Genomic DNA, 22,988 nt, shown 5'->3' with positions numbered 1-22,988 from the left:
TCTCTACATATTCTGACCCTTTGGAAGGCCACAAACCATAGTAAAATCAAAGACTTTTCTCAAGAAAATCTCCTCAAGAACCAATTTTCGTCTCCTTAGGATATCCTTCCCATTGAAAATACATCCTCTAGATTTTCCAAAATTTAACAGAACCACAAAATTGATTAGGATGCTGTCTCCTTCTTTACAGACTGCTTTCCTTTATAACAATGACGCCCCAAAGCCCCAAACACTTCCGTTTTTTAAGTAGACTTTATGTCTATTGTAACCTGACCTGAATCTCCCACCTGCAGAATGGTCCCTTACTACTGTAATTATCACCAAAAACTCTCTTCTGTATTTTCTCACATTATAAGATCACTGTAAAAATGTCCTCCAAACCATGTATCACTGTAACAGGATAATAGACATAGCTCTTCTCCAGTTGTTATTCCATGCAATGAGATACCATCTCTATAGATACCTTATTCCTAACATTAAGAACTCCAAATCACCCCACGTTCTGTCAAACCATTGTGTCGGGCCCTTACAGTAGCTTCTCATGCCCCTACCCTAATATACATCTTACCATGATTGCTGTTTCTCCAAATCCAACGTCCGCAGTAAAGTGTCAGGATCTTTAAGACCTAAGGGAAGGCTACAGATAAAAGGATGATGCAGGTTCTCCTACAAACAACGCAAGCTGGGGCAGAAGCTTCAAACAGTAGATGGAGCCTGCAGAGGAAAGCATGATCTTGCAGCACTGCAATCTACCATATTTTAAAACAGGCAGACACTTTTTCATGAAATCACTGTAACAGACATATTCAAAAAGATCTCCCCCATGTTCCCACACCCACCAAGTAAACAACAAATTTCACTATTCCCTCACCTTAACACCTACATTTTATGCACCTAAGATTAACAAAGTTTTACACAAAAATTCTTAAAGGTTTCAAAAATAAACTTCATTTCCATTCTCAAAATGGTTCTCTTTCCATCCTTATTTAAGGTAGCGCTTCATTCTCTAGCCTCAAGTTAGCACCAATTATCTCAACTTCAACATTTTGATATGCTTGAGTTTCTTCATCTGAATTACTCCTGAGTTAGTTTTTTGCTTCTTGGCTGAACCCACTAAACATTTTCAACCTCAGTGTTCCCACACACATGAATAATAAAGCTTCACAATAAAGCTAGGTAATCTTTCTTCACCAACAACCAAATGTATTAACATGTACCTGCTTAAGATTTCATCATGTACCTGCTTAAGACTTCCTATGTTAAAAGCTGACATAACAACTACTGAATGCTTATATGGGATACTATGGGCAATCTTCTTAGTGATCAAACGAACATGTATTATAATAATATTGTCATTTTCCCAAATATACTAAATAAAATGCTTTTATTATGTATGGCAACGAAATCTAGCTAAAAATGGTAAACAGTCTCAAACTACTGATTATATTCATTAAAAAAGGAAACAAATTACTTTTGAATGGGAAGTTGGCTTTATGCCTAAAAGTAGCCCAGTATCATAAACAAATCCAACTGCACTTTTAACAGTGCAAATATTTCCAGTAAGATTGTTCTCCACTGTTTTCAATAGAGAAAATATGCAACTGGCAAAGTAAACTTAAGTAAATTCTGAATCCTCTATTTCAGGATGTGAAAATGAAATTATTTAAATGGTGGTTAAGAACTAAACGAACATCAGAATAATAAAGTAAAAGACATGTTTTGAGGACACCATTTTCCATGTGGAACTGTATGACACTTGATCAGAAGAGAACAAAATGGGATGAAAGAAATGATTCAGTAAGGGTGGTAAGATGAAGGGATGCTTCTCTATAACTACCAAAAGCTGACAGCAGTTAAATAAATCTTCTATGGGAACTTTGAGGATATCAGATTATCTAAAAAATAAATTTGAGCAATACTCTGAATATCTCCCAAACTTTGTTCTCCATATGCAAACTGCTATGCATCCTTTGTGCAGTTTTTCCTCGAAGACGATCTATGTATACCCTCAACACAGTGTCAACACTCCTCTGAACACTCATCATAACTGATTCTACTATCTATGTACTTGTCCCTTCTCCTACCTACCCAACTTAGTCCTCAAAGATACAAGAATGACATCAGGGCTAGCTCCATGTCTGGCATTCAATATTTGCAATACAGGAATTAATGTTTTACAAAACACTGATAACAAAACACTGATAAGTAAAGATCTCAAAAGATCTATTCAAATCAGCAGACTAACACCTCCTTGCCCAATAAATGTAGTTTCTGACCTAAACCCACTTGAGTAAGTTTAAGACCTATCATTTACATGTTCAGAATTCTCTATAAAACAGTGTCGAAATCCAGGAATACCTGGCACATGTTTGAATCATTAGCAATTTTCATTTTTATAGATTTAGGATCTTCAGCAATCCATGAAGACAGGAAGTAAATTAAGTGGTGCCTGAACTACAGGGTGAAAATAGAGAATGAATGTTAATGGTTACTAGGGGTCTGACTTCGGTATTGCAAAGTCCTAAAAGTACCCTGTGGCAAAGGTTAAGAAATTCTATAAATCTACTTAAAAAAAAAAAATCGCTGACCTATACACGGTTAAATTTTATGGTATACAAACTGTACATCAATAAAGCTAAAAAAATAAAATGTCAGGACCTTCAAATACAGTATAAAGTTCCTAAGATTACTTTTTGTATTGTCATTGGTGCAAAAATAGAACAGCTAACCATTCAACAAAACACTATTACTGGAACACACTCCCTTACCAACAACTGAGACATACTACCAGACAATGAACAAGACAGCGATTATTTGGAAAAAAACAAAAGAAAAAACAGTAGCGGTGGATGCAGCTTTTCAAGATTTCATTCAAAGGAATAAAATGTAATCACAATACAATTTCTTGTGTAAAATTAATGTAATGGGACCAGCATGAAATGTGCTTTTAAGGTAGGAATTTGTACTAAGTCACTTCTCCAGTAAAAGTTTGAAATTCAGAGACAAAGCTTTTATCTTCAGGTGCCAAAAAGATTTAGAGTACAGATTTCCCCATCTGGATCAGTTTCAAATGTTCTATCCCACTTGGCATTTCAGTGAACACATAGCGTCCAGCCCTAGTTCATACAGTTTAGCTGGAAGAAATCAACAAATTCAAACAAAATTTCCTTGCCTTAGTGAGACGGACTTAAATTTTAGGAACAGTTATCTCCCGTCCCTAAACTTAGCAAACCATAATCATGAACCCTTATAAAGAAAAGGAGATCATTTGTAGAATGATCAAATTTATATCCACAGCAAAGGAGAACAAAATGCCTCAAGAGACAGAGGAGAAGAGGAGCAGCAACATCACACTGACTTGATGAATTACAAGTTACGGTAAATCTCCTTACATCAAAGGGCTCATAAGCAAATAAATGGTCATGAGTCCCTGACTCAAACATCCTCAGATCTTTCACATCAAGTTATCAAACTTTTGGTTAAGTGTGGACTTTCAAATGATTAAACTGCATAAGAATGTGAAGCTTCTTTAAGTCAAAAGATAAGATGGTGAGAACTCAACCAAGGCACATACAACAAATGAGAAATCAAGGAATAACGGTAACGCATTAGCGCTCACTCAAAGCTGGTAAAATAACAAACCCTTCACAGAAAAACGCACAAAAAAGTTTAACAAGTAACAGGAGAAAACATAACTAAATGGAAAATATGCGTTCACAAAGCACTGCCAGCTAAAACTACGAGAAAATAATTTTCCTTTCCTGGAATTACTTATCAAAAAAGATACCAAAGGTGGTACTGAGAAACTAACACTCTAGTAATTATTCTTGATGGCAATCAACACTGCTTACATAATGCTGTTAGAAAGTAACATAACAAAATATTTAAGAGTCATACTAGTATTTATACCCATACTAATATTTATGTAGCTCACAAGTGGATCCTTATCCAATAAATTTAAGGTACTGAATATAGCTTCAAAAACATACAACATTCATCATAGCATAGCAAACTAGAAAAAAAAAAACACACAAGTACAAGAGAAAGTAAATCACGAATGGACTATCTTTTATTCATTAAAAATGATAATTATGTGGACTATGTAATAAAATGGCGAAACATTAATGATATACACTGAAGTGGAATAAATAGAAAATAAATTAGTTTAAAAGCATGATTCCAACTAACTATATTTTCAAAAGAATAACAAATGGGGAAAATGGGAAAAAAAATCAACCTCATGCTGTGGTTGAAACATAGGTATAGGATGTCTTTGGTTTACTTTCTCATTTTTCTTGGCTATCACTCACATGCTTTAGATTTTTATTTTTATAATGAAAAAGGAACATATCAATTGTTAAAATGTCTTTAAAAACTACTCATCTGCATGTATAGCTGACTATAACATGATTCTTAGACCTGACCCTTGCTCCGGAAATTCATCTAGTTCTCTACCCTGTAATGCTTACTTCATATTTTAGGCTCCGCCTGCCATTCAATCTGTCACAACTACTTCAATCTGCCATTGTAGAGTCAATACAGCAATAGACCATATGTAAAAAATAATTGGACATGGTTGTGTACCCATAAAATTTTATTCAGAAAAGCAGGCAGTGAGTGGGTCAGATACTTTACCAACCCCCTGCTCTAAAGTAATCCTAGTAACTAGTAATTATTTACATAAAACTAGTACTGGAGACTAGAATAAAATATAATACCAAAAAATGAGATAGTCCTACTTATACATCATAATATTTGTTTCAAATAGTAAACTTAGGAACTTACTCAAGTATGTGAACTGCATTGAGGAGCCAAAAAATTCCTGGTTAAAAAAAAATTCAATTTTTCCTACTTGCTCATTTAAAAATTTCCTTACTCTGGGGAACAAGTGCTGGGGACAAGAATCAGATTCCATTGTCTTACAATCAAGTTCAGGCAATTACTACAGAATGCTGGGGACAGGATTCAGCAAGGGAGGGTTTTTCTCAGATAACTTATTTTTAATCCATTGCTCTGAAACTCAAAATGGTGGCCGGAAACAGACCTAAATCATTTGAGTTGAGGGGTAATATTTCAAAACAGAAATAAAGAAAATCTAGAAGAAAACTCATCTATAAACCCCCTTCATCTCTTAGTTTCTAAAAAGCATATATTAAACTCTTGGGATTGAGGTCCTTCAAATCTTAAAATTAAAAAAAAGTCACAAAAAAGAAACAAAGTACTAAATCAAAATCAACTTCTGAATAGCTTTTTCTTAAAAATGTAAACAACCAACATAAGAGACTAAATAAATCTACATCACATTAAAAAATCATGGATAACAGCTTTATTATACTGTCAGCTGATTCAAACAAAACAGTGAGAAAAAGAGAAACAAGAATAATTAGTAAATAAGTATGGGGAAATTAAGCTTATCTCCCAATGAATGTGATGTGTTATTTATAATTCAATAAAGACAAATGATATGTAATCAAAATAACCAATGTAGGTAAAAGTCTATTGTAACTGGCACTATTTTTTCAAGGCAATAAAGACTAATATAATACCTTGCAATACAATTTAGAAAATGTATCTTAAAGTTTATAGTCCTTGACTCAATTTATTTTCATATCTGCATATTTGAGGAAAGGATCCTATCTAATGTTTTATGCAAAGCAATTCACTGAAGCTTTATTCAAACTACCAGCAAAAATAAAAATGAAGTCTCACAAAAGGGAACTATAAAACATTCATTAACAGAATATTCAGCAGCCATTTGTAATGAAATACTTTTCATATAAAGTTGAAAATCAATACAAGTTAAATGTGAATAAAACCACCTAAAAAGCATGCATGGCAACGACTGGACAGTAATATAGAAACATTATAAAGTCTAAGAGCAAGAGCCTTAAAGTCCTGCTTTTACTTTTTTAAACTTGCTGCAATGTTTTTATTGTAAGAAGCTCCTAAGGAAAAAAATTGCCTTTAAAATATCCTATATAATTAAGTGACCTCCAAACACTCTATTCTTTAATTATTTCTTTATTACCAATCATGACTTCATCAGCTCTAACCAGGTTTTTCACTTACAATCAGCTACCTGGATGTTCCAATACTGTTTTAACCACCTCTTGGTGTCTCAGCTAAGAATGCCTGTCTCAGTTCTGCCTGGAAATCCAGCAGAGGTATTTGCTGTTGCTGAGATCGCCTCGGGTACAGCTGACACCTATGACAAGAGCACAATACATATAAATGAAAAGTCTTTTGACTATATAGATAACAATATAGAAGAAAACGTAGAGATTCTTACGACATTCAAAGAGATTCTCATTTGGGTCAGAGCATGCCACTACCTCATGAAGAAATCATAAAACAGGAAACAGCAGTCTCTCTCTGCATACAGGAATGTACAAGGAACTGAGGTATACTTACCCACTTTGGGGATACTACCACGTAACTAAAAAAAAAAAGCTCTTTTGGTTTAAAAAGCCCTGTGGAAATGCCATCAGTACCATATCCATTACTCACTTTCCAATCATCCTATCTCAAAACCACTCTCTAACCGCTAGTAAGACGGTGGTACACTTGCGTAGGCATTTCCATTGAGACATTAAGGCTGTCATCCATACTGATCCTCCTGAGAAATCACTACCTGAAACAAAAAAAGTCCAGGACTCAGGCTGTTTAGGCTCTCAAATCTCATAAACCAACTATCTGTTAGGAGGAAGTTCTGGAAAAAAGCCCTCAGTATATCCACATGGATCAGTAATCTGGTGTGAATCTCAGATTGCTGGTTAAAAAGACAAGCAAGAGAAAATAAATCCCCAGCAATCCTGCCCTTGTTGACAAGCATTATATATATGAAAATATTCAACAGCAGTTGGATTTGGAAATGGGACTGTGATAAAAGGTTTTCCACTACTTTCCGTAGTTTTTAAATAACATCTTTAACACTGTGCTATATAATAAAGAATGAGGCTGGACTTTGTCCATGGTTCCTGGAAGATAAATTCAGGGATTTTAGAGGTTATCAAGTGACAGGAGTGTATTCTGTTATTCACGGTGGGTGCCTTGGATCACACCTGAGTTAACGCTGAAAAGATAATGGGATTGGGGCTGGCACCTCTTGAATAGAGGGCTGGGGCGTAGAGCCTGACGTCCTGGGAAAGGACTGGAGATGGAAATTGAGTGAGGTGGAGTTCAATCATGAGCCAGTGACTCAATCAATCACATCTAAATAACGAAACACTAATAAAAACTAGAGACATGCAAAGTTCTGGTGACCTTGCCTGGGTGATGATATACATTGATATGCTGAGAGATTATCACAGCCTGATGACATGGAAGCTTCAGATCTTTCCCTATGGGTCTCCTCACTGGCATATCCCAATCTGTATCCTCTATAATAAAATTAATAGTAAGTATAGTGCTTTCTTGAGCTCTGTGAGTCATTCTAACAAATTATGGAACCTGAGGGAATAGTGAAAACCTAGAATCTGTATCTACCTGTTGAGATGTACAGGTAGCCTAGAAACCTTGGACTTGAAGTTGGTATCTAAATTGAGATACAGAGAGACTGTGCCTTTAACCTGTCAAGTCTGCCCTAACTCTAGGTAGTAAGGGTCAGAATTGCATTGCTCATTCCTTTAGATTTTCCCATTCCAATGACTGAACAATTAAAATCTTGGGCATTCTCAGTTCCAATCCTTCTGTTACCAAACGGCAACAAGGTTGCCTGCGTGCTCTGACATAACAAGGTTCTCAAAAAAGTGTTTCAGCCCTCCAAAAAAACCCTTTCTTTTCCCTTCTTCTAACTCCTATAGCAGTGCCCTTCTTGGGTTTAACCTGAAACCCAACTGAAGACTAAGGTAAGACTGAGAAAATAAGATGCAGTACACAGCATTTACTTCAAAAAATGCAGAATATAACTTTAGAAAGACAGTTGAAAAGGTGCATGAAAGAGATTCAGGGAACTCTCCAGACCCAATCTCCAATTTCTCCCAAACTCAAATACATCAAGAAATGAGGAAAACATTCTTTGGTCCAAAAGAACAAGAGCTGATTTGATGATCCACTAAAAGACAGAATAACCATCAATTCGGGAATGCAAATCAATGAACCTTTATTAATACTTAATGTAGGGTTTGTGGGATGTTTTGTCTGCATCTTGTTTGGGTTTTTACTCAACTTTGTTTTGTATTTTTTGGATGGATAGTAATAGCAATCCTTTATTGGTCTTTAGAACTGGTACCCACACAATTCCTTAGGAATACTGACTCCTGGTACTTACGGCTTGGGAAAAGGTGGGCTGATGGATTATTATTAAAATGAACACTGAGATTCTAACTATTAAATGTCCTAATTCTGAGAGAATCCTGAGCATATGTATCATTAAAGCACGGCTTAGAGACTATCCATAGTGCTTAGCCATTCTTATAATCTACTTACTCTGAAAGCAGAGACAGATGACTAGGGAAATTACACTATTTCCCTAACCCAAAACTTCTCTCAGATCCCTCCCCTAATTTAGCACCCTGTAGTATTTATACATAGCTTTTACAGCAGAGGTCAGAAAAATGAAGTTATTGCTTCTTTGAAAGCTACAAAATGTTTCCATAGATATAGACAAGAAAATGACACCTAAAGAAGACTTAAACAAGACAAGCATGAGATCACCTGTCATTCTGATCCAAGCTGATGCTGCATAGGATAAAAACTAACAAAATATAACAAATATGATAGAACCTTCATTCACTAACAAAAGATCCTCCCCCAAGAAATCCCTCCTACCTATACCTCAAACACAGTCTCTAAAGTACCTCAAGATATTTCTAGAGATTCTGGGGAAAAAATGGCACTTTTAAAATCCCTAGAGTTACAAAAGACCGAAGAGAAAAAATAAATCACCATATAAAAGAAAAATAATAGGCAAACATCCTATTATAAAAGACAAATTATATAAAATGTTCATTCATAAAATACTCCTTTTCAAAGTAATTTTCAAAATAAAAATGTAATAAAGAATGAACTCAAAAGAGTAAACAAAATAAACAGGGAAAAATGGTGAAATCTTTAGCCTCACCAGTAATTTAACACATACATATATTGCAATTTTTCACATGCAAAATGAGAAAATAACAAAAATAAGACAAAATGCTACTCAATGTTTAAAACAAGTTTTTAAAAGCTTTAGATTTGAGGAGATAAAACGCAAATAGTAATAACTAATATTAATTTTCAGATTGACTGCTCTTATATTCTTTGTTTATAATAGCTAACAAATGCAAACAACCTGAATATCCATCAGTAAGCAAATGATAAATTGTTATTCCACCACCAAACTCTGCAGTTTGTAAAATAAAGTAGACTCATATGCACTTACATGGAAAGATGCCCAAGGCATATTGTTATAGAACAAATCTCATGTATGTAAACAAACAAATCACAAATATGACTCTCTCCCGCTCCCCTCCATAGGTGCGTGTGTGTATATACACATGAATGCATAAGAAAAGGGCAGAAAGGACAAAGATCAAAGTACCTGAGTATTACCTCTGGGGAAGAAAAGGGACTGGACTGGTGTGACTTGAAAATACCTACTTTTTATCTCAAAATTATGTTTTACAAAAAAACTACATTCATATATTATTAATATTTGTCATCTTGAAAGGTAATCTAATAAAACCGATTTAGGAAAGAAAAAAGAAATGCTGCCCACTGACACTGCCAAGATTTGTGGTAATGACAAAATGCAAAAGATTCAATGTATACTCAATAGCTACCAGGTCATTAAAAATGTTCACGTTTTTAATTAAAACACCCTTCTGGAAACCTAAATTTAAAAGTGTGTGTGTATATGTGTATGTATCCCAAATAAGGAGAGGGAAAAACGTATGTAGTTCAAATTTTTAACTGGATAAATGCACTAACCAAATAAAAATCTAAATATTGCAGAGCAACCATGAATGCATAAATTAACATCCCTTTAGTACACAGAACATTTTGCAAGCATATAAAAAGTGATTTAGTAACAACATCAAAAATAAAGCAGAAATAATTTAAATATAAATATGTTGACAGATGTAGAATTTTATAAAGATAAAACCCACATAACACACGTATGGAAAAAAAGGAAATATATTTTACTAAAATTTTAACAGAAATTGAGTTAAGTTAGGACTACATGGTTAAGGATGATTTCATTGCTTTTTTGCTCCATCTTCTGGATTACAGTCATGTGTATCTTTTATTAATTAACCTCATTTCAATCCCATCATTGCATGATACTTTGTTCCAATTTGATAAAGGATTCTAATTAAATTGGTTCTCAACCCAGACTGTACTCACTCTTGATTGCTCAGTGAGGCCGTCCTTCTACGTTTGACTTGCACTTCAACCTCTGGTACGTGCTGTTCCGTAGTCCGTCTCAGGTGTAAGCGGTCCCTGAAACGAAAAGATGGATTTGTTTGATAAGTTTCATGAATTCCTGAAATAATCATTTATTTAAAGGTTAGTTTTAGAGCTATTTTTAACATGTCTGGAGTCAAGTGCCCATAATCTAACTAAAACAAAGTACGGTAATGTATGTTAATTATATCTCAATAAAACAGGGGGGCAATGTATAATTAAATTATTAGAAGTTCTTTATTCTCCAATAGTCAGGATCTGACCAAAAACCACTTTCTCCCTTTAGAAGTCCCTTCACATCAGAAAAGCTGGGGGAAAAATACCAATTAAGCAAAAATAAAATATTTATTTCTCCTTACTGTCACACATACAGATATAAAACTATACACTTACAGAGCTATATTTAGTTACATGGACATACGACCCATATCTCCGCCCCCCAATAGCAATGTTGATTCCAAAAACGGTTTAAAATATATTTAGAACAGATAGATCCTTTTGTATGGTGGAAAAAGCATTAAGTTTAAATTACAAAATGCCTACTTAAGCAACCTCCTACACATTGCTGCTTGCTTAGGATTTTCATAACAGGAAACAAAAGGGCTGCTTGAACAAAAAAAATAAAAATAAAAACATTGCTTCTGCCGTATTCTGAGCTGCAGAGCAATTTACAAAATGGCTGCTCAAGGGATCTACGCAAGAAATCTTCCACTTGGGTCATCCATATTAGAAACTAGAGGAACTAATCATAAACCTAAAATCAAAGAATGTTAAACCAGAAAGGACAGAACAAAAGATATTTTACAAAAGTCATGCAACGTAGTATTTCAAAGGCAGAATTCAAAGCACATATCCCAAAAGCTAATTCCCTGAACCTTATTTTAAAATTCATGTTAGACTACGCAAAGTAACCCAAATAGCTTACCAATAACCCCAACTTGTTTTATTGCTTCAAAAACCTAATGTTCTAAACAAGCAAGAGAAAAAGATCACTTGGAAAAAAATCACTCATGTACATACCAGATTTCTAAATGATAAAAGTATACACTTTGCCAATCTCCTTGACCTTTGCTTAGCAAAGCATGTGATACCTAGAGTAATTAATGAGAGAGGAATCCATAAAGTCAATTTCACCAAAAATAAAAAATGTCTTTGCTTCAAAGGACACTATTAAGAAAGTGAAGAAATAACTAACAGAATAGGCGATAATATTTGCAAATCACATAACTAATGAAAATGTAGTATCCAGAATATGTAAAAAACTCTTCCAACTCGAAAATAAAATTTAAAAATTCAACTTAAAAATGAGTAAAGGATTTGACAGGCTGCTTTCCAAAGATATACAAATCTCCATCAGCACTAGAAATGATGATCAGTATCATTACAGTCATTAGAGAAATGCAAATCAAAACCATGAATGTATACCACAGGAATAGAGGAGGATTTGTGTACACTTGTTAGTGGGAATGTAAAATGGTACAGCCTCCGGCATTTCCTAAAAATGTTAACAATGTAGTTATCATTTGATCTAGTAATTCCACTCCTTAATGGAGTAAAGTAAAAACACAGACACTTGAGCATGAATGTACCTACCAGCATTAATCATAATAACCAAAAAGTGGAAACAACTCAAAGTACAACTATTGATCAATGATAAACAAAATACAACGTCATATGGTATATCCACACAATGGAATGCCATTCAGACATAAAAAGGAATGAAGTACTTGACTCATGAAACCACACAGTAGTTTCCCAAATATATTTATTAATGTAATACAATATTATACTAATCTAATACAACAAAAGAGACCATATCATATGCCTCTCCTGTGTCACAGACCACTGATTACAATTAATAGTGTAACTGAGAACACCCCATTACCAAAAAAAAAAAAAAATTCAGTTTCTTTATGCCTTCATCAGTTGCCTCAGTATGAAAAGGTCTGAGTTCAACTGAGAAAAGAACCAGTGTACAAAACTGTTCTATTCAATTACCCAAATCAATTTTTCAAAGCTATATGCAAAATCCTTTATGAGTAGCTTCATTTCTAAAATAGTGGTTTGTTCTACATAAGCCCCCCCACACACATGCATTTAAAATGTTCCTAACTGCTTTCCCAAACCAGAAACCAGTATTTCAGAAAATTAAGCATTTAACGGAAAAAAAGTTGTTATATGTACATAATGTTAATTTTTTGCTCCAAAATCACTTTCATAAAAAAAAGATACTAATTTGGAAATACACTGAAAAGCAAAAAGTGATGAGTGTTTTCCCAAAGTGCCTAATATGTTATCAAATATTTAATATGCCTTACACTCCCGCCAAAAGACCTTAAAAACTCAACTAAGATATCAAAAATGTAAAATAAAAATTAAGAAGATAATGTGAGATGATCCCAGTCTTCAGATCTTTCCACAAACAAGAAAATCAGTGCTTCATAACAAAACCTGTGGAATCATCAAAAAAGAATTCTGGACCAGCCAGAATTCCAAAACTCCAGACAAAATAAATAATTTCCACGCCCAATCTTTATTAGTGAAACAGGCTGCCTTAACCATCCAAAACTCTTACTCAAGCTTCCTGGCTCTGGTCCCCAAAAGTGGAGGGGACAGACAAGACTAGCAATAAAGTTCTAATGTATACTGAAAGAGGATTAAAAACCTCACTGTCTCCTGTCACGTTGAGGCAGCACTTATACCCTGCTTACAGATTCTTCCTAAAAACAGCTAAGTAGCAAAGTGAAGTGTCAAAGTTAAGAGATTAATTTAGAGGCCTTATATCTTACATGTGACATTTGTTAAAAACAAATCTAAGCACATTAAGAAAAGCAAGAGGGAAACAGAGGAATAAAGATGCAGTGTAACCACATACAGGGAAAATATTTCAGTAATGAAACACCAGACAGAACACTGGGAAACCAAGATAATAGAAAACAAACTGAATAAAGCCAAACCAGATAGTATCTTGCCTTAGAGAGCAACAAAACAGTACCTCGACTAAGTTTCCTTGGTCTAAATCACAGGATGGGCTCACATTCCCTCCTGATTTTCAAAAAGCCTTGGTACTAAGCCAAACATTCACTGCGCAGAAAAGAGGCCCTACAGCTTCAGAGGTCTTTCCAAAGGGATCCGCCATATTGAGATCCTGAACCTAAGTAAAAGACTACAAAATGGCGGACCAGGATAACTCGCTCATCGCGCAGAAAGTCAAATGATAAGTTAAACCAAAATATAAATATTTGAAGCAATTATCTTCGTACAAGCAGGAAAAATGGGCAAATCCTATCACAAAGTTCCAGACTCCTGCTGTTTTTCCAACTACTCGAAAAGAAACAATTCCAGAACAAAGCTTTCAAGCTTCTGGATTTATTTCCCATAATGACATTCCAACTCAGCAGACACACACACTGGTTATTATGAATGAAAACAGAGAAGAAAAAATGCAAGCACATCAAAATCCTGCAAAGGAAAATGAATTCCTTAAAAAAGTCAGGGAAAAAATCTAGTAGAATATGGAATACAAGAAAAGTTATTATGTTAATTATCCTTTCTCACGAAATTTACATAAGAGGTTCAACTTCAAAAATGATAGTTCAAAAAGCATTAATCTAAAAATCCCACTAAGGGCTATAATTCCTTAATTCCAGGTACACCCACAGCCCTGTAGCCTACTAGTTCTCTGATTCTCTCCTCTCTTCTCTTTGAGCAAACAGCTTACAGCTCTAGCTCCTAGGAGCCTTCATCCTCCGATTTAAGGAAATCATCTCTAAAGGATGCATCACAAATAGAATATCCAGAGATTAAGAAATATGACAAACTCTCAAAGGTGAATGCACTTAGAAATCAAAGGTTATACGAAGGGGAGTTGCCTTACGAGCTAATGAACGCACTTTGAACATGGAGAACAATTAAGATTGCTCACAAAACATCCTAGGGAGAACAAAAATGAAAAGGTATGCCTTTCTAGACTCAGGAAACATTTAAAATCTCCAGCACAAGTGACGAAGCCTGCCTTAAGTAGAACGGTGGATCCTGGGAAGGCCTCGCCTTTTTTGGCATCCAAAGCCCCCACACCTGTCCTACTTCACAGCAGAAAAGCAGCAGTACGCCAGCCATAAGATGTCTAATGTACAAATCGCCTCCCAGTAAAATCCCCGGCCTCAATGCCCTCCCCCCTCCACTGCGTTCTTATATAGTGGGGGCGGCCGCAAGGCAGAGGCTGAGCAAACCTGTGCCCTTCTTTCTTCCTCCCTCCACTGCAGCACAGCAAGGAAGGATCAACTGCAGTAGACAGGTGAAGAAGGTGGCTACCACCACCTCCAGGGACAGGATGCATAAACCCCCTCCCCAGTTGCCTGCCCTACTGCTGGACGGAGGTGATGTCATCTCTGCTGCGCCTGCGCACCCCGCCTGCTTCCAAGCTGCGGCACTTTGAAGAGGGGCGGCCGCCCACTCAGGCCCGCCTCCTCCCCTCAGCAATGCACTTTGGGGAAGGCGCAGCCGAAATTCCTTCCCTGCAGAAGCGGCACAACTGCCCCTCCCCCACTGCAGCACTGGGGCGGGGAGAGGGTGGCCACCTCCAAGCTGTGGCGCAGGCGCAGAGTCGTGCATCTGCAGCGGCAGCCATCTTTGAGAGCCGCACAATGGCTGTGACGCGGCATAGGACCTTTGCGAGCCTGAGCCTGCCTTTAACAACCGCCTGTCTTTGAGAACTGTGTTCAGAACGCAAGGAAAATCAGTGCGAGGGAGACGTCCCGGCGGTGTCACATCCCAGAACCTGGCAAGTCTCTCACGAGATGCGTAAAGTAAGTTCTGCACACGATATCCCCAATCTTACACCAAAAGCACAAAAGCCAATGATTATCAATAAGTAAAATATATAAAGACGTGAACATTTCCGCAGCCATCCCATCAGCTGAATGTGGGCCAACAGGTTCCCCACAATACGCAAACTGTAGGACCGCCACAGGTCTCAGAATATTTAACGTACTCCCTTCAAACCAATGGCTGTACACCAGATACCACCCTCTCCATCTGACGCCACCTCAGACGCCCTGCCCACCGCCATCGCTCCACCACCACCATGGCAGCCACTCCGCTAAGCCCCTCCCACACACCACCGTCCCTACTGCTGCCCCCTCTATCAACGCCGCGGTGGTCACCCCGCCACTCCCTCTGTATCGCCGCCACGGTAACCATCTCCCTACCTCTTCCCTACCACTGCCACCGTGGCCACCCCACTGTCCCCTCGCACCATGGCCACCGCGGTCCCCCTGCCATCCCTTCTGTATCACCACCATGGTGAGCACCCCACTGACCCCAAACCACCGGCATGGATACTGCGGCCACTCCCTCACTACTACCACCACTGTGAACATCCCATCCTCCACCCCTCCCACCACTGCCATGGTGGCCACACACCGTCACCGCCACCAGGGACGCCCACAAGTATCCCACCCGCCATCACCACCATGGATGCCCACGAGTATTCCACCTGCCACCACGATGGTAGGCACCCCTGCAAACACCACTGTCTCCAAAACCATAGACACCCTACCGTGTCACTGCCCCCCATCTCTGCGGACCCCCCCCCCCACTGACCCCTCCCTGTCGTGCTCTTCCCCCCTTCTACGCACCAGAGCCAACACCACGTACCCCTCCGCACCTGCGGTCACGCCCTCAGATCTCAAGGGCAAAGGGCCCCACTAGAAAGGATCTAACGGGATGCAATAGGATGATGCAGATGGGCCAAGAGAGACACGATGAGGGCAGGACACGGTCCAGTGAGGTAGAGCCAAGCCCCAAGCCTCCAAAGGTGTCCCATCTGGTTCTCCAGAACAAAGAACTTTAGGGCCCGGATTCCCAAGACAGTACTCCAAATTCTGAACACCTGAAATATCAAACAAACAAAAATGTCCCCCAGGCTGTCTCTGAGGGAAGACACCTGCACGGCTGACCTGGGCCGCTCCATTGCGACGCTGGCCGCTCCTCAGAAGAGAGCATCAGGCATCTCTGGCGGCCGCTCGAATCTGCGCCGGAGTCACCACCACAGCGTCAACTAATTGCAGCAGCTCTGCCTACGCATGCGCAACAACTCGGCCCCCTCAGTCCTTGACCACGCATGCGCGTCCATTCGCTGCAGAGCCGAGTTCTTGCCGCAATGCGGGGGCGCTAGCGCCTTGCTTGACTCGAGCAACGGAGCATGGTGTACTGTAGCGCAAGAGGCCAAGGTCCTCGCGCCCTGAGACGGGGAATACTGGGTCCACCGCCATCCTGAGATTAATGGCAACGTCCCCCTGTTTTTAAATATGTGTAAAATGTTCAAGAAATAATACTTAATTCCCCAACAAGTCTTTGCTGGCCCCACTAGCCAAACAATCCTGATTTATTATCACTCTCATGTTTTTCTATATGCGGTACCGAAAATGCTGGTTTGGAAGAGTTAAACTGATGCAAAACCACAGTGAATGCAAATATGCTAGATACCTGAAGGCCTGTCTAGAAGAAAATATAACTCTAGGAAGATGTTGTATTGTTCAAATTTGGTGGGCATTTTTCCCCTTTTTCTCCTTTCTGCAATTTTTTTTGTAAATTATGAAAATTATGCCAAACAAATTATAATGTAAACTCTCCAGTACAGGATGGATAGATCATTACATTGGGAAAATTGGCTATTCATTTCTTGTAAAACAAAAAAATGAACTTGGATCCCTACAGAACACAAGAACCTTTACTTGGCTAAATTTAAATTTTTACCCATAATCAGTGATATCCGAAGTGGAGGAAATTGCACTTTCATGCAACACTAATAAACAGATACAAGATTTTTTCACTAATAATACCATGTCTACAGGTATAATGGACACTTCAGTAACTCCAAAATTTCTACATATGCATAGCATGGAAAAAGACAATGCAGAGAAGTGGAAGCTAAGGAAATAATCCTGAAGCTGTATTTGCATAGCTTTTTACATAGCTTTTCCCTTTTCTCAATTGTCCATATCAAAGGACTGAGGGTAAAAGTGACTAAATGGCTAAAATCTCCTCCCCTTCTCCCTAAGCTCCAGCTCTTTTCCCAATGATCTTATATGCAAACAAGTGTGAAGAGACATATTAATGTACATCTCTATCATAATAAAAAGTTGAAAACTATGTAATGTGCATCATGAAAGACAATCTAAATAAATTAATGTATATATCAATAAAATACAAGTTGGGTGATATAAAGAAGTATTAGACTGAACCATGTGAAATTAATATCTAACAGTGTTTGACCTACAAAACTTACAACTTATAATAGTGCATTTTTACATATTCATGCGAAGTAACATAGGAAGGAGATCAGAACATGCCACCTCAAAATATGCCGCTCTGGCATATTGACTATATTGAGTTAATCCACTATACTTAGAAAGTCAACTCTAATCATAGGAGTGCATAGCAAAATATAATGATGAATTATACGTGGATATCTTATGTAAATATATTTACATGCATTGAAAAAAGTATGAAAGAACACACACCACTATAGTTCAGTGATGAAAACCGTGCCCTAGAACTCAGACTCATTTGATTCAAAGTCTAGCTTTGACGTTTGACAGCAATGTTACCTTGGACAAGTTATCTAACTTTCAGTGCCTTATTTTCCAAATCTGTAAAACACAGGGGAATTGTACTTATATGATGATTTGACAACTAAATGAGTTAATATACATATTTAGAATAGGGTCTGATACAGACTAAAAGCTCTATAGAAGTGTTAGCTCTTAGAATTGCTCCAAATATTACTGTGGTATTTCCACCTGGAAGCAGTACTCCCAGGGGATTGGAATTTGGTATATATTTTTTATTGTAAACTAAATTCCACACCTTATTCAGATTTCCTCAGGTTTTTCCTAATGTCCTTTTCTTGTTGCAAGATACCACATGTATTATGTTCAGTAGTCATGTCTCTTTAGTCTCCACTTGGCTATGACAATTTGGGCATTTTTTTGGTTTTGTTTTTTACTTTTTACCATGTTTATACTTTTTGCAGTGATCATTAAGTACTTTTAAAATTTAAAATTCAGTATTTTGATAAAACAAAATTATACTTCGTTCTCAACTCTAATGTACTTGATTGTCTAGTTTCTTGACCCATCATACACTCTTTGTAGCCTGCTGTTTTTGAGAACTCCGACCACTCTCCTCATAACTTCCTGGCTGCTCTACCGCATTAAGAAGCTGGCCTTGGTTGCCAGAGAAGGCATGATGGGCTTTCTGTGCCTTACAGACAACCCAGAGAGCTGCCATTTTGGCTCACTCATCTACTTGAGGACAATTTTATCAGTTTATAAGCCTGACTGAGCATATCCTGCAATTGAGAAGTAAATATACAGAAAAGGAGACTTCATCAGTAAACTTGGCTATAAGGACCGTGCCACTAGACCTTGATGTGTCTCCCAACCATTCCATTTTTTCCGAAGTCTAGACTTATCCCTGAGTAAAACACTCAAGGATAGGAGCTTACAGGATACCAAGTCTGGATTAAAAATGCTATCTATACAACTAGAGCTGGACGATCTGCAAAAACTGATCAGAACTCATACATCACACCATATACAAAAATAAACTCAAAGTGGATCAAAGGAATAAATGTAAGAGTTCAAAATATAAATTTCTTAGGAGAAAACATAGGTGTAAAACTGTGTGACTTTGACTTACACAATATTTTCTTACTTATGATACCTAATGCAAAAGCAAAAGGAAAAAATAGATAAATTGGACTTCATCACAATTATATAAAAGGTTTTGCTTCAGGGACACTATTAAGAAAATGAAGAAAAACCCAGCAGAATGGTAGAAAATAGTTTCAAATGATATGGCTTATATAGGAAGTCTTACAACTCAACAAAAGAAAGACAAAAAAAAAAAACTTTAAATGGGCAAAGGATTTGAATAGACAACTAACCAAAAAATGATAAACAAATGGCCAATCAGCACATGAAAAGATGCTTAACATCATCAGTCATCAGGGAAATGCAAATGAATAACTCAATGAGATAGCACTTCACACTCTCTAGGAGGGCTATAATCAGAAAGACAATAACAAGTGTTATGGAGGATGTGAAGAAATTGGAACCCTCATAAATCACTGATAAGAATGTAGAATAATGCAGCCACTTTGGAAAAGAGTTTGAGGGTACCTAAAAATTTAACCATAAAGTTACCCTATGACCCACAATTCTATCCCAAAAGAAGTGAAAATATACATCTACAAAAAAACTTGTACATGAATTTTCATAGCAGCTTTATTATAATAGTTGAAAATTGGAAACATCCCAAATGTCTATAAACTGATGAATGAATGAACAAAATATGATGTGGTATGGCACATCTTATACAATGGAATATCATTTGACCATAAAAGGGAAGGAAGTATTGATTCATGCTATAAAATAGACGAACCCTGAAAATATGCTAAGTGAAAGAATCTGAACACAAAAGGCCACATTTTGTATGAGTCCATTTATATGAAGTGTTCAGAATAGGCAAATCCATAGAGACAGAAAGCTGATTAGTGATTGTCAGGGAATGGGGGAGGGGTGATGGGGAGTGACTACTAAATGTTAGGGAGTTTCTTTATAGGATGCTTAAATGTTCTGAAATTAGATAGGGGATGTTTGGGATGATTGTAAAACTGTGAATATACTAAAAAGCACTGAATTGTGCAATTTTGAAAAGGTAGATTTTATGATACTGCATTATAAATCAGTTTTTTTAACTCAGTTGAGGGACATTCTATAAAATACCTGACTAGTAATCCCAAAACTGTCAAGGGCATCAAAAACAAAGAAGTCTGAGAAACTTTCTGAGTCTTTTCACAACCAAGAAGATCACTGAGATAGGAGTGGTAAATGTAATGTGTTATCCTGGATGAGATCCTGGAACAGAAAAAGGACATTAGGGAGAAACTGAGGACATCTGAATAAAATATGACCTTCAGTTAATAATAATGAACCAATATTTGTTCATTATTTTGTAACAAATGTACCATACTAATGTAAGATGTTGATAATAGGGGAATATATGTATGAGGAATAAGGGAACTCTGTAATTTCTTTGAAATATTATGTAAATTTAAAACTGTTCTGAAATAAGTTAATTAAGGGAAAAAAACTGATCAAGAAAGGATATACAAAAATGTCCTAATTTAGTCACTGACTAAGGAGAAGAAGCCTGGCAGACAAGGGTAGAAGAGTGATGTCCCACTGAAGAATCTCAGTAACTCTAATTTTTAAGAAGATTTCTGTCATTTAAATTTATGAATTGTACCAAATAAAAAGCAAACAAGCAAACAGTACAGAAAAAGTCATTCAAGGAAACTTGTCTGGCAAAAAGACACAATAAACAAGGTTAAAAGAAAAGAGATAGGAGTACCTATTTGCAATATACTTAGATAATAAATTAATATCCATTGGCTACATCAGGAATTCATAGAAATCAATAAGGAAAAGGGAATTTGAAAGAAAAAGTGCAAGGATGCACAGTCATTCTGAAGTGTTTGGTCTTTGTGATTGCTCCACTCTGCATCTATTGCAGCTCTCTCTAGCTGGGTGGTCCTTCCTACTTTGTGCTTTTGACACAGCATGTGGACTCCCCACCTCTGGCTTTACCAGTCCTGTAGCAGGTGAAAAACAAAGAACACCAGGCTTACTCCCTGGCAGTGGAGCCCATCCCTCCTTCACTATCAAACCCCAGCCCACCATCGGGAAGAGAGGGGGGCAGGCAGGCGAATACTGGAAGATGTTGAGAATCAGCAGGACAAAATGTTACATTCTAACCATGAAGTCTTTGGATTTCAAACACACACTTTGTGGTCCCTAGAAAATCTGCTGCTTGGACAAGATCTGCACAAATCCCAACAGCATTATTTTTAGTTTTCTTGATTTTTCAAACAGTCCAAATAAACAGTGATAATTTCAAATACACAGACAGTGTTTTCTGAGGTAACTGGATCAATCTTAGTGAAAAAGTTTGTGGGCAGGGAGGAGCAAAGAGAATGTTTTGTTTTGAAGGTAATTTCTATTTTGAGGTTGTTGTTAAATGGTGAAATACTGATAAAACATTAATACATTCTTGTAGAAAAGAGAGTGGTAGGTTGAGATGTTTTGACTCATGTAAATTGTTTTGTATTTCCTGAATTTGAGGCAAGTATAAAGTCATGCCCAGACATGAAAATAAGATATGCTGGGGGACCAGCCTCGTGGCCAAGGGGTTAAGTTCGCGTGCTCTGCTTTGGTGGCCCAGGGTTTTGCCGATTCAGACCTGGGCGCGGACATGGCACCACTCATCAGGCCATGCTGAGGCAGCGTCCCATGTAGCATAACCAGAGGAACTCATAACTAGAATATACAACTATGTTCTGGGAGGCTTTGGGGAGAAGAAGAAGGAAAAAAAAAAGGTTGGCAACAGTTGTTAGCTGAGGTGCCAATCTTTAAAAAAATAATAAATAAAATAAAAATTCAGAACCAGAAATTTAAGGCAATAAAACTGTAAAGACTACACAGTTTGAAGTTTGCATTCTATGTGAGCAGCTATTTTTATTTACTTTACAAATACATATTCTGCTTTCTATGCACCAGGTGATTTTACAGGCACTTTAACATTAGTCCAAGTAACAACTATATGAGTTATTTCCTATTCCATCCCTTTTACACATTAGGAAACTGAGGCCCAGAGAGGTGAAGAACCACAAAAAAATTCATACAGCTCACACGTAGGTGAACCCTGATTGAAGCCTAGCACTCTGGTTCCCATGACCCTGCTCTTAACCTCTATCCTATGCTGTGATTACAGTCTACTAAGGGTAATGACTTTCTTCATTATAATTTTTATTCCACAAAGGGTTTGCACAAATCCATATATATGAACCTAAAGTCCAAGAAGAAAGCTGGGTGAAAAAACAAAACAGGACATACATACTTTCAGCAGGAAAGCCCAAAAGCTGCCCTGACAGGCTCCTTTCTCAAGGCACTGGTGGCAGCCTTTTACTATGTGCATAACTGGTTCACAAGAAAGCTGACCAGGAGAGAGAAATCTTTGCCATAGGCTCCCTCTCCAAGTCTGGGGAATAACAGGAGGAAGATTCTCCTAATAGCAGCAGGCTTCTTGGAAAAATCTAAGGAACAGTTATAGAAGAGGCTGAGCAAAGGAAAAAGAGTTCCCACTCCTCTTGAGAATGCTGAAACAAAAAAGACACTCTTACTCACTACTTTTGCACACATTCTCACTGTGTCCAGGCTTTAGATAAGAACACCCTAGATGGCAAAAAACTATGCTAGATCCCATCTACTGCCTGTACGTTTTTCAAATGGTAGACAGGGAATCAAAAGAAAGATTATTTTGTGACAAATGAAAATTATATTAAGTTCAAATTTCAGTGTCTATAAATAAAGTGCAATTCGAACACAGCTGAATAGAAAAATTCAGTCTCCCTCCTGAGTAGGCAAAAACCCAGTTCTCCACCTCCTATGTGTTTCTCCTTTAATCTCACACTACTACCAGTCACTCAGACTACTTCATTTCTAACACTTCTATCACCAAATGTGAGGGGATTT

General features: G+C 37.3%; 2 protein-coding genes and 1 long non-coding RNA gene across 18 annotated transcripts in view; 1 reads left to right on the top strand and 2 right to left on the bottom strand.

Moving 5' to 3' along the window:
* The window catches only part of SNRPN (small nuclear ribonucleoprotein polypeptide N), a 32,284-nt gene extending 26,163 nt beyond the window's left edge, over positions 1-6,121 (bottom strand). For 3 of the 4 annotated variants that reach the window (XM_070268512.1, XM_070268517.1, XM_023651895.2), the window contains exon 1: positions 569-709. In XM_070268512.1, coding sequence (XP_070124613.1) covers positions 569-571 — 3 coding nt within the window. In that variant the 5' untranslated portion in view covers positions 572-709. Of the gene's footprint in view, positions 1-568; positions 710-6,069 lie in introns of those variants that run through there. The other variant, XM_023651898.2, reaches the window with a different exon arrangement.
* Positions 6,080-16,486, bottom strand: SNURF (SNRPN upstream open reading frame). 2 transcript variants are annotated; one of them, XM_005602853.4, is made up of 3 exons: positions 16,347-16,486; positions 10,327-10,422; positions 6,080-6,205 (listed from the first exon to the last, which is right to left on the bottom strand). In XM_005602853.4, exons 1-3 carry the CDS (start codon positions 16,358-16,360, stop codon positions 6,100-6,102), a joined length of 216 nt encoding a protein of 71 aa, XP_005602910.1. In that variant the 5' UTR covers positions 16,361-16,486; the 3' UTR covers positions 6,080-6,099. The 2 variants fall into 2 exon arrangements, with proteins under 2 accessions (XP_005602910.1, XP_005602907.1); XM_005602850.4 differs by lacking the exon at positions 16,347-16,486 and adding an exon at positions 14,619-14,809.
* LOC106782165 (uncharacterized) overlaps positions 14,813-22,988 on the top strand; it is a 160,929-nt gene continuing 152,753 nt past the window's right edge. For 10 of the 12 annotated variants that reach the window (XR_011439307.1, XR_011439310.1, XR_011439314.1 and 7 more), the window contains exon 1: positions 14,851-15,194. This is a non-coding gene — a long non-coding RNA (uncharacterized lncRNA). Of the gene's footprint in view, positions 15,195-22,988 lie in introns of all 12 variants that reach the window. The other 2 variants (XR_002811306.2, XR_011439298.1) reach the window with 2 other exon arrangements.

The sequence above is a fragment of the Equus caballus genome, chromosome 1 (genome assembly GCF_041296265.1).
Source record: "Equus caballus isolate H_3958 breed thoroughbred chromosome 1, TB-T2T, whole genome shotgun sequence".
NCBI lineage: Eukaryota > Metazoa > Chordata > Mammalia > Perissodactyla > Equidae > Equus > Equus caballus.
This window is presented reverse-complemented; position numbering and strand designations above follow the sequence as displayed.

What these genes read in the sequence shown, in the direction of transcription:
- SNURF (XM_005602850.4), bottom strand. Translation starts at nt 14,725, where the DNA reads ATGCATCCTGTCCCTGGAGGTGGTGGTAGCCACCTTCTTCACCTGTCT. An exon ending in AGGAAGAAAGAAGGGCACAG is followed by an intron (nt 10,423 to 14,618) that starts GTTTGCTCAGCC and finishes TTTTCGTTTCAG; the next exon opens with GGACCGCTTACACCTGAGAC. An exon ending in GCCTCACTGAGCAATCAAGA is followed by an intron (nt 6,206 to 10,326) that starts GTGAGTACAGTC and finishes CTCTTGTCATAG; the next exon opens with GTGTCAGCTGTACCCGAGGC.